The sequence below is a fragment of the Grammomys surdaster genome, unplaced genomic scaffold (genome assembly GCF_004785775.1).
Source record: "Grammomys surdaster isolate TR1022 unplaced genomic scaffold, NIH_TR_1.0 229, whole genome shotgun sequence".
NCBI classification, from domain to species: Eukaryota; Metazoa; Chordata; class Mammalia; order Rodentia; family Muridae; genus Grammomys; species Grammomys surdaster.
Genome location: NW_021604674.1, coordinates 4,045,216 through 4,061,716, shown reverse-complemented (window position 1 = coordinate 4,061,716; position 16,501 = coordinate 4,045,216). Strand labels below are relative to the sequence as shown.

At 40.3% G+C, this 16,501-nt stretch overlaps 1 protein-coding gene across 1 annotated transcript in view; it reads right to left on the bottom strand.

Moving 5' to 3' along the window:
- Window positions 1-16,501, bottom strand: part of Plce1 (phospholipase C epsilon 1) — a 248,841-nt gene that overhangs the window by 30,406 nt on the left and 201,934 nt on the right. Inside the window, exons 16-20 of the mRNA XM_028773472.1 lie at window positions 14,506-14,613; window positions 13,010-13,126; window positions 10,251-10,409; window positions 3,542-3,671; window positions 61-182 (exon numbers count right to left, since the gene is read on the bottom strand). Coding sequence (XP_028629305.1) covers window positions 61-182; window positions 3,542-3,671; window positions 10,251-10,409; window positions 13,010-13,126; window positions 14,506-14,613 — 636 coding nt within the window. The remainder of the gene's footprint in view (window positions 1-60; window positions 183-3,541; window positions 3,672-10,250; window positions 10,410-13,009; window positions 13,127-14,505; window positions 14,614-16,501) is intronic.

The window sequence follows — 16,501 nt, the reverse complement described above, 5'->3', positions numbered from 1 at the left end:
GGTATACTCAGAAACATTGAATAAATAAAATCTTTAAAAGAAAGAAAAGCGATGTCCTACCTTTCCCTTATTGCCAGAGGAGTTGTCTGCTTTCTTTATTCTCTTGGGGACTTCTTCATTGTACTCAAACTGAAGCTTGTCAGCACATGATTTGTTCTCAGCTCTGTCTTCCAGAATATTGTCTGAAAATGAGTTACCAGGTGTCAGCGAGAAAGAACCAAATGCTTCCCTTCAGGGCTTTGTATGAGGATATCCAGCTACTTGTGTGTATCCACAAGACCGAGACACTGGCTACACGTTACCAAAATGATGGCTTGAAGCACAATTTTAAAACTTGGGTTATATATTTAACTTCATGGACTCATTTAGCAGTGGTTTTGGTACCATACAGATATACTCTAAATGAAAAAGTCCGTCTTGCACTGATAGACGTATCCTGTGTCAAGAGGCTGATGGCACACAGGTCTGGGAAGGATCTAATGGTTCAAGCACTTCTATGTGGTGCATTCGTGAGTTAACCAGCCTTCTTTTGAAATGAGGTTATTTGCTTCTTTTGACTCCAGAAACATCAAAGCCAATATTCATGGGAGAAGGCTTATTGTTATCCACAATGCAAAGTTTTTCCAATTTAAATTAATTGGAAAGTAAAGTTTTCATGACTCTTGTTTTTAAGTTATAATCTTAATGTAAATATTTCTAAGTATTATAGATAATCCTAATTTTTTTTTGCCATGTTTGACATCTCTATTCAGGACAAGTGTAAAAGTCTGAAAAGTGTGTCATGATTGTATTCTTTTAAAGTGAAAAGCAAGAGAGCTAATATCTCATTCCAGATTTACTATCTTTTTGGACCACAAATGCTTAGACCAAAATATCCTTATAGCAAATCAGGGCCATGCAGTGTACCAAGAGATCAATAATTTTATTTCATTTCTATTCACAGAAGTGTCACAACTTCATGCTAACCAGACCCAAAACATCAGAGACATAATGCAGACATCCATGCAGTTAAAATACTGGGTTCAAATGACATTTACCTTCCTGACTGTTAGGAACAGGGGAAGCAGTAAGGACATCTGCTACAGAGTAAGAGAAGCAGAAAGAAAATACAGGTAAGGAGAATTAAGTTGGAGTCAGATACATCAAATTAAGGCATGGAGCAAAGCACAGGTTACAACAGCTTAGATCACAAGGTGATGAGTCAGAAGGTGTCTTGGAGAACTAATATTTTGACTGTCATAGATCCAAGGACTAGCAATAAAGGAAGTGCAGCCAATCCTGATCTTTGGGTGGTGGAAGCAAAAATATTAGGAGTTCAAGGTAATATTTAACTACACTGAAAGGCCAGCCTGGGCTGTGTGAGACCTTGTATCAAAACAAAACATGAAAACCAAAAAAGCAAACATTGCTAATTCAAATCATGCTAAAAGCTGCCCAGTACTAGTCAGGACTCTATTATTCTTGCGACGGCTTTAATTAAACTCAGAGAGATGAAGAGATGCATTGCAACCACCATTGAAAACATACCATTGCTAAGGCATTTAATGGTTGCCTATGTAAGCCGTCATAGGACAAACTTCGCAAGGCATGCCATGACTTCAAGGCCTACTTGGAAGTTTGTTAGCCAGAAGCATCTTTCAAATGAAATGAGAAGTAGCCAAGACAGTGGACTTCAGCTGTCATAGATCACAGAGGTGTGTCTGTGTGTGCACGTACGTGTGTATGTGTGTGTGTGTGTGTGTGTGTGTGTGTGTGTAGGTATCATCAAACATTTGACAGAACTTTTTCATGACATATTAGAGAAACTTCTGGTTCATAGTGGTGACACGTCATTGTCCAAAGCCTCATGCACCATGGGAGTAGATCTTGGTAGGCTTTTGCTTTCAACAAATACTCCACCCAAACCTTGAACAATACATACGACTAATTTATAAATTCATTGGAGAGTAGAGTTAAATTTTACTTCCCTACACAAAACTAAATCAGAACGCTCTTTCTCTCCTGTGTTCATTTCACTATTTGCCAAATAAAAAAATACAGAAATGATAATTTAAAAAGCTCCCTTTCCTGCTCTCAACAGTACAAAAAAGCCCCAGGGTAATTTATGATGGAGAAAGAATTTATATTCTGGTGGACCGACTTCTTACAGGAGCGAGTAACATCTGGATTGACTGATTCCATCAGTGTAACTTTTCATTTATTCTCTGAGTTGATTTGTTTAGCTATGGGGGCATTTCCATGGGAGTGGACACGTCAATATAAAACTTTCCACATTCTCCTGATATTATGGGATTAGGATACTAATAACGTGTCATGACTCCATTCAAATTATTACCTCACAGCATTTCCAATCAAATAACTGGGCCTTTAACTGATGGCACTAGACAATCAACTATTGTGAAGGCTAAATATTAAGTCGTCATTGCTCAGCATTACGCATTAGGTCAGAATGAAGCTAGACCGTTACCAGTAATGAGGGCTCTGAGCTGAAACATGACTGGAAACAACCCTGAGTATGAGAAGCTACTATGTGGAGGTGGCTTAGTGGTCTTTACATCAGTGGGAAATGTTTACTAGTGTGGGAACAGCTACACAAGCATCGTGTGTGTGCCAAGGATCACAGGGCCTTTGTTAATAGAGGGCAAATGCTCTACCACTGAGCCAAACCCTCAGCCCACTATATAATGCTATATAGGAGATGGAATCAGGAAGACCAAGAGTTCCAGGCCAGCCAGGACTAAACAAAGAGACTCTGTTTCATTTTTTAAAATGTTTATCCAATTAGAAACCTTGGTGTTTTCTCATGGGGACACTGATGGCTTTTAGAGGCCACCAAAGTAAAAGCCAACTATCAGCAATGTTGCAGGAGAAAACATTGTGTAATCTCCGGCTAACGACACTAATTACATGCAAGGGGAGCACACAGACCCAATTTCTGACTTGAGAAGAATCCTTTACTAGTAACCTTTACCCATCATTCATGTTTTTCTCTTTGGCAGAGCTGGAAGGAAATGTCTTGTTGGGTTAGTAATCTGAGAACAGGAAGGAAGGAGAATGAGCCTCCTCTTTTTGGTGCCAGACCCCCAGAGTGACAGAATGACAGTAAGTGACACTGTCCCCTGCAGGTGGCATAGGAGAGACAGAGAGAGGCAAAGACAGACACAGAGAGAGACAGAGACAGACACAGAAAAAGACAGAGAGACAGAGACAGACAGAGACAAAGAGAGAGGATTTAGATACAGTCTGAAGCTCAAAGGCTGAAGGTGTGTTTTTCTGTTTTTATTCCACATCTTTCTTTACAAACTCATTTCTGGAATGACACCTCCATCCCACCCACCTCCCCTTGCTTCGTGTGCCACCCTTCTCTTCCTAGAGTGTGGCTGTGATACTTACCAGAACCCTGTTCTTCCTCTGCCCTCACTAAGCGTCTGGATTCTCAAACTCCTAGACATTGTTAAAATCATCTCTATTGCTTATCAATGGAGTTCCAGATTTGCTTGAACACTCCCTCGTTCACAGCAGTAGGCTCTGTGTCTCTTACCATCGGAAAGGGATTCGTAATCATAATCATATTCGTCCTCTTCATCCTCCTCTTCCTCGTTACTGGCAGGTGGCGGATTGGCATTCCCACCAGTGAAAGCCTGAGCTTGCATGGATGCTAACTGATGAGCCTGTGAGACAGCAATAATTAAAGACTGCACATGCAACCTACTGAGCTTCCACCCAAACCTTCAAAACTCTCACCTCCTGCTGACCACAGCTATAAAGGTGAATTGCCCCTTCCAGGTTCATTTGACAAAGAAGAAAGCATCTGAATTTAGTGTAAGACCGGCACTTGCTAGCGGCTTTGGCTACTCATTGGGGCCCACAGATAGCTAGAGCCAGTCAGTGTAGCATCTTGGATTTCATTTTATGACTGACTTCTTGGATTTTCCCCACTTTACTTGGAGTTACTCTGTGTTCCTTGGCATACAGGTATGACAATTTCTCAAGCAGAGTCTGTCTAACCTGTCGCCTATCCTAACCTGTCAAGTCTGAAGGAACAGAGATAAGTCATTGTTCCTAGCCTTTCCTTTTAAGTCACCTTAGATTTCCAGGACAACAGTACCTCATTGAACAGACTCCCACCGCACCCCAAATGAGGGTAGTTATTCACAACGGAGAGGCTGTTCCCTGATTAGGCAGTACTTGCCTAAGAATCTCATTCCTTCAGGGATAAAGACTTCTTTGGACCACCTGACAGGTTCAGGGCAAGAGACCTGTGCACACCTCTTGCCTTCCACTTAAAGCTAATGTTCTGCTGGTGCCCTGAAGATGGAGGTGATGTCATGGAGTTCCTCCATTTGGTCTTCTTCCAAGGGGTGGGGAACACTGAGTGGATCTCTTCTCATTGCTTTCCATCATTACAGGTGTTTCTAATTGGCACATAGGGGCCAGCGGTTGAGCGTAGTTTATTGTGGCTGCTGTAGCCCAGTTTTTTTAACTCTGAAAACTCTGGATACAGTTTTTTTTTTGAATGTCTGTCAGCACCTTTAAAGGAAGAACTTGAGAACTTTCAGAAATAATCACAAGGAACCTGTGTGTAATATCTGGATCCCTAGGCTCTTGGGAAAGTCCTGAAAGAGAAAATTTTGATGCTTGGAAAACTAGCATTGGTCCCAAGGGACAGAGTGAAACAGCTCATCAGCTTTAGAGCAGGAAGTCTCTGCTAAGAAACTTATTTTTTTTTTCTGTCTTAAAATAATATTGAAAGTCCTCTAACCTTGAGAACAATGCTAGAATCCCCGTGGACAAGCAGACCAGAAGAACAGTTGCTAGTTTAGAGAGATGTTATCAGAACTATAAATCAAAATAACAAAACAGGCTTAGAGATTTTAGGGAACCTGGGTCTGGACAGATGGCTCAGCAGTCAAAAGCACTTGCTTTTGCAAAAGATCTGGTTTTGATTCCTAGCATCCACGTGATGGATCACAGCTACTCATAACTCTAGTTCCAGGGGCTCTGATGCCCCAGGCATAGACGGACATGCAAGAGAAACACTCACATACAGAATATAAGTAAATATTAAACTATTTTTTTGAAAAGTAAGTTTAGCTCCAAGGGGGATTTGATGCTTCTGGCCTTTTCAGGTAACTTTGCCTACAATCATGTTGCACATGCACCCCCTTACAGATAATAAAAATAAATCATTAAAACAAAATTTGAGGAAACACATGTGTCAAAAACATATGATAGTGAGTCAAGTGATAGTTTTGAAAATAGGATGAATATACATAATTCTCGGAGATAGTACCAACATCTGTGAGACTATAAGAAAGCTGTCATTTCTCCTGGTAAAAAAGACATACATAGGTATTGCCTAAGCTACTTCCTTCTGTATTTATAGTCAGAGAAATTGCTAAATTCCAGTTGGAGGTTAATGAGAATAAAGATATGATCTTACAAGATGGCTCAGCAGATAAAAACACTTGTCACACAAACATGTCAACCTGAACTGGAATCTTAGAACTGAAGAATAAAGGAGAAAACTAACTCCTGAAGGTTGTTATTTGATCTCTCTCTCTCTCTCTCTCTCTCTCTCTCTCTCTCTCTCTCTCTCTCTCTCGCACACAGACACAGATAATAATTAAAAGAAAGTAAAGACGCAATTTGCATAAATTTGTTTTCATTTACATTCTTGGACTCTGCTGGATAGCTTTATACCAACTTGACATGAAGTCATTAGAGAAGAGGGAACTTCAGTTGAGAAAATGTCCCCAATAAATTGGCCTGTGAGCCTGTGAGCAAGGCAATGTTCTTGATCAAGGATTGATGTAGAAGGGCCTAGTTCACTATGGATGGTACCATCCTATGGTTGGTGGTCCTGGGTGTTATAAAAAATCAGGTTGAGCAAGCCATGAGGAGCAAACCAGTAAGCAGGACCCCTCCATGGCCTCTGCATTAGCTCTTGCCTCTAGGTTCCTGCTCTGCCTTCCTTTGAAGACGGATGGGCTGAGACCTGAATGTTGTAAGTTTGACTAAACCCTGCTCTCCAAAAACTACTTTGGTCATAGTGTTTTACCACAGTGATAGAAACCTAACGAAGATAGACTCCATGACTTGTAGCTGTGGACATCACCCATGTTATGAATTTTTGCTTGGTTTTTGAGACAGGGTTTCTCTGTATAGTCCTGGCTTTCCTGGAACTCAGAGATCCACCTGCCTCTGCCACCCAAGCGCTGGGATTAAAGGTGTGCACCACCATGCCCAGCCCCAAATTTTAATTTTAAAACATTTAGTAAAAATTAGAAATTTAATTAATTAATTAATTATTGTGCATTTGTGTGTGTCTGTGTGAGTCTCTCTGTATATGTGTGTATGCCACACTATGTGCATAATTCAAAGGGTAACTCTGGGAGTTGGTTTTCTCCTTCCACTGTATGGGTCCTGGGAACTGAACTCGGGCTGTCAAGCTTGATGGCATGTACTTTTTACATGCTGAATCATTAACCAGCCTGTATTCTCTAACTTTTAAAAATGTGGTTATATTATTTTTGTAATAAGAATGTACACATAGAGGAGATGCAGCCAGGGCTATGTCCACACCCAGGTACAATATTCTACAGTGCTGTCCACTTAGAATGTTCAGTGCTCACTGGCTAGGCTCAGAAGTTGAGGGAGCTTTGCGGGTGTTAATGGGCTAGCATGGAAAACTGAAGACTCAGCCACAAGATTCAAGGCCAGCCTGGGAACAACAGCCCAGAACACAGCTCCATGCAACCTCCTTAAACAGGATAAGGGGTCTTGTCTCCAGTGCAGGGTTTCTGACTGCATCTAGGACCTTTCTCCTTCTATTCCTTCTTTTCTTCCTTTCCTCTTCCCTTTCTTCCTCCCTCCCTCCTTTCTTCTCTCCCTCCATTCTTGCCTTCCTTTCCTCTTTAATCTCTCCCTCCCCTCTGTCCTTCCCCCTTCCCTCCTTCCTTTCATTAGAAAATATTGTAAGATTAGTGTCCAGTAGAACACTCAAAAGTCTCCTGTAGAGCAGGTGAGATGGCCCATCAGGTAGGGGTTCTTGCTTCAAAGCCTGGCACTTGAGTTTAACCCGAGGAGCCTACATGATGAAGGAGAGAACAGACTCCCTCAAGAGGTCCTCTGGTCTACACGAAGCTCACTTTCTTTCCCCCTTCTCTAAATTAATGTTAAATCTCTTTCATCCCAGAGACTAACAGTACACACAAGACCCATACAAGTTTAAGCCAGACAAAATCCCAGCACAGAGAAGGGGAAGCAGGCACCAAGTCTCACCCTTAACCAAGAAGCTATTTGTAACGGATACCTGCTGGGAGAGGGGAAATCATTTTCTTTTCAATAGAGTGGTACTGGATTTATCAACAACTTCAGGGCAGTCTACATGCTTAGAAGTAGTTGACAATTGTTTGTTTGTGTGTGTGTGTGTGTGTGGTTGGTATCAGTCTTTTTTTTTTTTAAGAGTAAAAAAAAATGTGAAATTGAATGGGTAGAGGATCTGGGAGGAGTTGGGGAGGGGAAAGTGTGAATTTTTTAAATTAAAAATGACAACCCCCCCAAACCCTGTTCCAGGTACAAGTGAACCCCAAAAGCAAGACTGTGTATCACTGTAGAGAAATGAGCACTCAAGCTAAGGTCAAGGAGCAGGAGTCAAGAGGTAAAGCACCCAGCAGAACACTGTGGAGAGTGAAGGAGTGTCACACTTTGCAGACAGGGGACAGTGCAGAAGGCCTACTGGCAACAGTGCTACACAGTGATGTGCTGAGGCCCTGAAGTCACACACACACGCACACACACTCACATATACATACACTCACTCATACACACACACACACACACACATGTACACAGGCACACTTTCATACAATGTACACACTCACTCCTACACACTCACATGCATACACAGGCACATGACTTACTCACACAATGTATATTCACACACACACACACATACACATATGAAGGCACATACGCGATGCACACTCAAGCATGTGCACATAATCACACACATGTACACAGACACCTGTACATACACACATACACAAGCATATATTCACATAATGCACACACATGCACACAGGAACATGTACACACACATACATATCCACATTCACTCAGAGACACATGCACACCTGTACACATACGTAGTCACATATATGAACACACATACACCCATATAGAACATGAACATACAGCATTACATGCGATAGTCAAGGAACAAGCAAGACAATAAACACAAATAGTCAAAGAACAAGGAGATTGGGCTCTCACTGTGTTTCCCAGGCTAAGCCCCTGTTCTTGGGCTGAAGTAATCATCCCTCCCAGCTTCCTTAGTAGCTACAATTACAGGCACACACCATGGATGCTCAATGGAGATGATATTTCAAATTCTTTTAAAATGATCTAATTAGATCTGCTCAGTTCTGGAGGCATACACCCTCTGTCCGCACCACTTCCATCTGTCCTAGCTCCAGCTGGCTCCTTACACTAATCTTTCCTGCCTGCCTTCCAAAGGCGATTGATTGTGCAACTCTCGGATTGAGGTTCTATGTGATTTTCAGTTGCAGAAGGTGCATTCCTGAGTCCAGAGACTCCAGGGATATGTAGGTTCAGGCACTTCTTAATTTAATTTAAAACAATTTTTCTATGTTAAGGTTTTGCCTGAATAGTTCTCTGTGTATTATGTATGTGCAGTGCCCTCAGAGGCCAGAACAGGGTGTCAGAGTCCCTGGGACTAGAGTCACAGCCGGTTGTGAGCTGCTGTGTAGCAGCTAGTAATGGAATCTGAGTTCTCTGGAAGAGCAGCCAGTGCTCTTAACTGCTGAGCCATCTCTTCATTGTCCCCTTGGGTACTTTTTAAAGCAATCCACTTCTGGACCTTTAGCATCTCTGTGTATGTGTCATTTAAACAATCAGGCTTGCCTGAAAACAAGAGGACAGCTGACTTCTCACCCGCCCTCCCTCCCTCCACCTTCTTCACCGTGTTTATTCTGTCTATACAGAGAGAAGTAACTCTCACCCACTAATCATTTCTACATGATGCTTGAGGCCAAGTGAAAGGGACACCTAAGAATGTGCAGAGGCTGAAAGAAAGTCCCGAGGAAGTAAAGGAGACATGGAAACACCATTGTATCTACCTAGAAGGTACTTGTGTACCTTCAAGGACACAGTCACTTCCTCCTTTTTTTCTCACCTTTTTCCTGCTTTCTGTCTATATTGAAGTAAAAATTCAAAATCAAGATGGTCTTCATAGGGGTGAGAATACAATGCTTATATGAATGAAAAAAAATCAGACTTTTTGAGACAGAAATTAAGTCTAGAAATAAGGCTGATTGCTTCAGCAGTGGAGTCTATTTTGGATATAATATTTGTAGGTATATAGATAGATATAAATAAATGATATAATAGGTATTATATCCTGTCAATGTTTCAACTTGTGATAAGATTTTTAATGTACTTAGAAATGTAGAGCGAGGCTTGGAGTACAACACTCAAGCGGCTGAGGCAGGAGGACTGCTATCAGTTGAAGATCAGCCAGGGTATCCAGAAAGACTTGTCTCAAAAAAAAAAAGATAAACCAATATAAAATTTATGAGAGGCTGGACATGGTAGCTCACACCTTTGGTAAGAGGATTGGAGTTCTGGGCCAGCCTGGGTCATTATAACAAGGCATCATCGTTTTAAAAACAGACAAAAAATATGAGAGATATATAGGTTTTCAAAAGCCTTGATGCTTAAGAAAAAAGACTTTGAAGCTACTTCCTGGAAGATCCTGAACCCGTCTGTATAGGCTGGAGCTTGAGCACAGAGCTCTTGCATGATGGAAGAGAAAAAGCCCTTTGTTGCCATGTGTTCATGATACACTGAGGTCTCAGGGCTGTTGCTGTTGGACCCCAGGCCCCAAGTGGTCTTCCTAAAGAGGACTATGTCACCTATTATGAGACTAGCAACCCTGATGGCTGGCTCCAGAGATAAGAGTCATGCATTATTCTGCTTAGAACAAATTAAAAACATAGAGGTACAGTCCACATGGGTACAATTTACCAAATTAAACTTTAGGTTAGTGGAGAAGAGAATCAATTAGTCTGTAAATTAGAAATACCCAAATCAAGTGTATTAGTTAAGGGATCTCAGTCTTCAAACCCTGGCTATAAAGCAAGTCATCTGGAAAGTCTAAATGACATGAACTTCCTTGTCCCCCAGCCCATGGCATATTCCTAACCTGCTTAGCCAGAGAGGAGTACCTTTTGTTTTAGGATGTCGACAGGTGTCTGGTGGGCCTTTAGCTTCTTGTTTTTAAGAAGAACTTTCCTTCTAAGCTGGTCAGGTGAGGGAAGCATTGGGTCATCTGAGAAATCGGTCTCGAATAAGAACTTAGCCACCAGCTTTTCTCCAAATACACTCTACAAAGTATAAAGGAAAGCACACCATCAATGCCTTCTACCTCTACTTGAAAAATACATTTATATTTCTTAAATATACTGGATATCTCAGCCTAGCTGAATTGTTTTAGAAATCCCAGGAAAAGGAACTAAAGAAGAGATTGTTTATTCTCCTGGCAGTTTCCCGCTGGAAGGAAGGGATGTGTTGAGGGCAAAGGGGAAGACCTAGGTCAGACTGGAGAGGGAGCCAGCTGTGGTGACTTAGGAAAGCATTCTGGAGTCTGATGTATTAAAGGGAAGCAAGCGGAGATCTGATGAGCAGCTGCGACTCTGTAAAACATGGTTTAATTTCCAGTAAATTCAAAAGCGTAGAGCATAGAAACCTTGAGACCAACAGAAGAGATGAAAGGCAACAGGGAGGGAGCATTTATCCCAACTATGGATGAAGAATAGATAGCATTTTCACAAGGACTTATGAACACAGGTCCTCAAAGCAGAATGCCTCTCTTTTTTTTTTTTTTTTTTTTATTTTTACTGTGTAAGTTTTTGGTTTTTTTTTTTTCAGACAGCAGGCAGTAATTTATTGAACAACAGATACCTTAAAATCAAGTGACTTCAGTTCATAAAAAGAACTACTTTGATTCTCCCTTGTATAAGAAAGGAAATTCCAATATCTTGACCCCTATATTTTATACTAATGGTAATAAATCAGGAAAGGCAGGATATATATCAGAAGAAGTAGGTAAGGTAGCTAACAGTCCCTATATGTCAGTTCAATAATCTGAATTATATGCAATGCACATACAATTTGAATTATATGCAATACACATGGTGTTCTGTGATTTTTAAAAGTCTCTTAATATAGTAACTGACTTTCTTTCTTTATTTATTTATTTATTTATTTATTTATTAATTTCTTTTTTTTTTTGAACATGAAATGCTTTTTTATAGCATGTTTTACAAGGGGAGGGGGTAAGAGGGTCCAGGTGGTGGAAAAGTACAAAATCTTCTTGGCCTGTGCCTTGAAACATGTCATGGTCTATATGGTACACTGCCTTGAATTATGATCTACCTGCTGTTCTTCAGAAGATATGGTACACTGCTTGAGTTATGGTCTCCCTGCTATTCTTAAGAAGACATGGTACTCTGCTTTGAGTCTATCTGCAGTTGCTAAGCAGGATCTTGCAGCTGCCAAGCTTCAGAGGACATTATGCAGGTGGGGAAAGGTAGGGGGTAAGGGTAAGGGCGAGGGTCCTGGCTTCTGGCATCTCCCCCTTCTCTGTTTAGTTAGAGAAGGCATCTTATGTTCAATCCCAACTATGTGAGTTTTGAATTTGGATGTCTAATTATGGGGGGTCTTAGACAAGTTCACAACCCCAAAACACTGATGTGAGACAAGTCACATCGATGGTCGAAGGCTTTAGGCTGTCGACGATGGGCAACGTCAAGGGACTCTGATGTGGGTGAAAGGAGGGTGAGAGCTCCCCTGCCTCCCCCTACGGTCGACCCCTAGACTTCCACGCCCTCCAGAAGGGTTCCTGGTATGCCTGGCTTTGCCCTCATTTCTCTCGCTAGAGAGCTTGGCCTCTTGATCACCACAACAAAAATTGGCTTTTTCCTAAACCAAGGCCACCCTTGATATGGCCGCTAACATTGGGGAGCCTTCCTTTATGACAATATTACACCCCAAACTGACAAATGGTTGGTAACTTGAACATATACAAGAGACTAGGATGGCTGTGAGTTAGCCCAATGACGGGATTATTGTAGGTCCACTTCCCAGGGGCCCACCCAATGCAGCCAAAAAGGAGTGCGTGGTGCTGGGAGTGGATGCAGCCTACATGGCCTAAGACAGAATGCCTCTCTTAAGGAGGTCATGGGTGGAGGGTAGACACAGGGGGATCACTTAAGATAAGGATAGAAAACATGGCAATTTTTATTTCTAGTTATTTTTAAATAAACAAGACCACCACCACCAACAACAAAACAAACAAAAAAGCCAACGTGTAGGCTAAGGCAATATGAAAATTCAAAGTTTTGTTGGTATTTATAGTGGAGCACATTCCCACGTTAGTGGTCTCTCCTTCCACAAGAACTGTATTTCTACAAACGCTTCTGTCATTGGAAAACGAGGGATGTCTTATGGAAATCTGCTCTTTAATCTGTTTGCATTACATTTCCCTCGTACAAGGGAGCTTACTGTTAGTAGAGAACATGTTCTGAATGGTCTAACTTGCTAAATCCCTATAATATAGTTTGGCTCACAACAATATGTGATTTTCCCTGAAACAGCTTTGTTTTTTTTCATGTACAACTGCCAGGTGACATCTGGCGTTCCTACTGGTAAGATCAGGAGTATTGGAGAAATAGTCTATCCATACCTCCTGAGGCTTCCTGGAAAGGGTCAGGAGACCAGAAAATAATACCTATATCCTTACAGACAAAAACAGAGACCGTTCCTAAAAAAATTCAAAGCTCTCTGAGTGTTGCCATTTTTTAGGTCTGTAGAACCCTAACAGTACATGCTTCATGGCGACAGTCCAGCTGCATTGTGGGCTACAACTGCCTCATGTAGATACCAATAACAACTAAAAGATAATAGTGTCTTAGATGAAGCTAACCTTGAAAATTTCTGCCATTTTTCGTTGTTGAGGCAATGAGCAATGGTTCTCAATGGATATGATGATTGGCAAGTCAGAGGTGACGAAGGCACTGCGATCGATGGCTTCCACCACTTCCTGTGAAACCCAAGCAGCTCATCAGAATCAGGTGTCTGTCAGCATCGTCAGGAGGCTGGTCCTCAGCCGTAAAGTGTGGCTTAACTGTTGCATCCAGCACATTCTGGATAAAAGTGGTTTTTAGCTTTTCAAAAGTACAGGCATCTCTCTAGATTCACGGGAAATTAATTCCAGGACCTCTACAGATACTGCAATCTATATGATGCTCAGATCTTACATAAAAATGGTATAATATTTACATATCATCTCCACACATCTATCTTCCCATGTACTTCAAATAATTGCTAGATACTTAGCATCCCCAGTGCAATGTGAACACATTGTTTCAAAATAATGACAAGGAAAAAAAATCTGTTCAAATTCACTATAGACACAATTTTACCCCACTTTTGGACCTATAGTTGTCTAGTTGAGTCCATGGATGTAGAACCCATGTCTAAGAGGGCCAAATGTATTTGTAGACTAAGCAAAAGACTAGGCTATTTCATATAAAGACATCAAACTATTCATATTGAGTCTTGTTCCTGTACTACAAGGAACAACTGTCACTATGTTAAACTGGAAAAAAATTAGTATATATTAAGAAAGAATAAGTAAAAGACATTGTTTTTGTTATAGTATGTGATATAATGAAGCCCAAGACAGATTGAAACAGTTAATATATTTGGAGCAAAAAAAGGTACACATCTTTTAATGTGTATCTATGCACATAGCCATTCACTAATATACAATGCAAGTGTTTTATGAATGATAAATAGAAAATGAGTTGAAGAAAAAGTATGTTTTAACTATTATCTCATATAACCCCATATAATAATATTCTTTCTGAGCCTGGCCATAGCTCAGAGAAAAACGATGTTACATAGCTTAAGACCCTCTGAGTGAGGAGTAACTGCATAGCTAAACTAATAAGCTTTGTAGATTATAAAATAATCTAATAAGGCCAGTCTTCCGGGAAGTCTATCTTCCCAGGTGGACTAGTACTCTCTGCTTTATAATGATGATTACTAAATTATCTCCTGACACATAATATTTTCCTTTGTCAGTAAAGACAGCAGGATTGATGACCTTTAATTTCTCTAGGAAGAAAACAGCCCTGTTTTTATTTATCATTATACCATGTGAAAATAAATAGCAACAACATCGTTATGTTCCAACATGAGGTAATGGTTATTAAATTTTTAGTTGAATAAGGATCTATTAAGAGCTCTGGATCAAATCTTAGAACAAAAATGAGCCAGTTGTTCATGCCGCTACGCACTGCAGAAATTCTGAAGGTCTTCCAGATCTAGTTTGAGAACTTCTGATTTAAGGTACAATTTAGTAGAGCACATAACTTAAATGAATATTATGTCTTGTGATTTGATGGGAAGCGTTACCTTGAAGGGGATCTTGGTTGTCAGTGTATGTCCATGATAAATAATGGGCATCCCATCATCTCCATCCCAGCAGTCCAGCTCTATGCTTCTGCATCCTTGCAAGAGGACCTGTGTGATCAATGAATGAATCCATCTCAGATGGGCACTGGGAGGTTAAAGCCTCAAACTGAACCATGCACACAGTTTACGTCAGTCAGCATTTGTGCTATTGATATTAAATAAAATATAGATATTTGTCATTTTGGTCAAAGGTCACAATTAATACGGGCTTAGGAATGGAGAGAATAAATCAAGGTAAGAAAACTGTTTACCAGAAATGAAGATTTTGGAAGGTAAAGTGGGTATAAGAACATGTCATTTTTCTTTTTAAAAGTGTCTTTCATTCTTTGACATGGAACATCTAAAAATTAGAGGCCATTCTCTCTGTGTCCCCCGAGACACAATTCCCCAGTCTCATTCCTCCCTAGTGCAGCAACAGAATACTAACTACAACTCCATGCCCTACCCCCAGATCTTCTGTGGATCCCACAAACCATCCCCTCCTAACCTCCTTCCCCTCACTGTTGGCTGTATCCTATCTCTCATCTCTAGCAGGCTACATCCAAAGGACAGATCATCCAGACAAAACTAAACAGAAAAATACTGGAGCTAACAAGTGTTACAAACTAAAAAGATATAACAGATATTTACAGAACACATCGCCCAAACAAAAGAATACAACTTCTACTCTGCACTTCGTGAGATATTCTTCAAAATTGCCTACATACTTGGACACAAAGCAAGTCTCAACGGATACAAGAAAACTGAAATAACTCCTTACATTCTATCAGACCACCATGTGTTAAAGCTGGATATTAACAACAGAAACAACAGAAAATTTAAAAATTAACAGAAACCAAACAACTATATACTGAATGAAAAATAGGCCAGGGCAGATAGAAAGAAATTAAAGACTTCCTAGAATTCAACTAAAATTAACACATAGCATACCCAAATTTATGGGAAGCAATGGGAGCGGTGCAAAGAAGAAAGTTCATATCACTAAGTGCCTACGTAAAAAAAATGGAGAGATCTCATTCATATTAGCAACTTAACAGCACACCTGAAAGCTCTAGAACAAAAAGAAGCACACCCAAGAGGAGTAGATGGCAGGAAACAATCAAACTGAGGGCTGAAATCAATAAAATACAAATAAAGAAAAAAATACAAAGAATCAATGAAACAGTTGGCTCTTTGGGGAAATCAACAAGATAGACAAACCTTTATCCAAACTAACCAAAAGTCAGTAAAGAATATCCAAATTAACAGAATCAGAGATGAGAAATGGGACATAACAACAGACACTGAGGAAAGCCAGAGAATCATAAGAGTATACTATACTTTAAAACCCTGAACGCCACCAAATTGGAAAAATCTAAAAGAAATGGATAATTTTCTCAATTTCTTCTAACAAAGCTAAATCTAAATCAGATAAACATTTTAAATAGACCTATATCCCCTAATGAAATAGAAACAGTCATTAAAAAAAGTCTCCCAACCAAGCCAAACCGAACCAACCAACCAAACAAAAACAAACAAACCAAAAAAGGCCCAGGGACAGATGGTTTTAAAGCAGAATTCTATCACTTTCAAAGAACTGCTAATACTAGTACTCCTCAAATTATTCCACAAAATAAAAACAGGAGGGAAATGATTTTTTGAGATCACAGTTACTGTGATATCCAAACAACATAAAGACTCAACAAATAAAGAGAACTGCAGACCAATTTCCCTTATGAACATGGATACAAAAGAACTCAATAAAATACTTGCAAGCCAAATCCAAGAACACATCACGAAGACCATCCACTGTGATCTAGTAGGTTTCATCTCAGAGATGCAAGGATGCAATTATGAAAATTAGTATATGTAATTCACTATATAAACAAACTGAAAGAAAAAAATTACATGACCATCTTTATTAGATGCAGAGAAGGCCTTTGATAAAATCCAACAC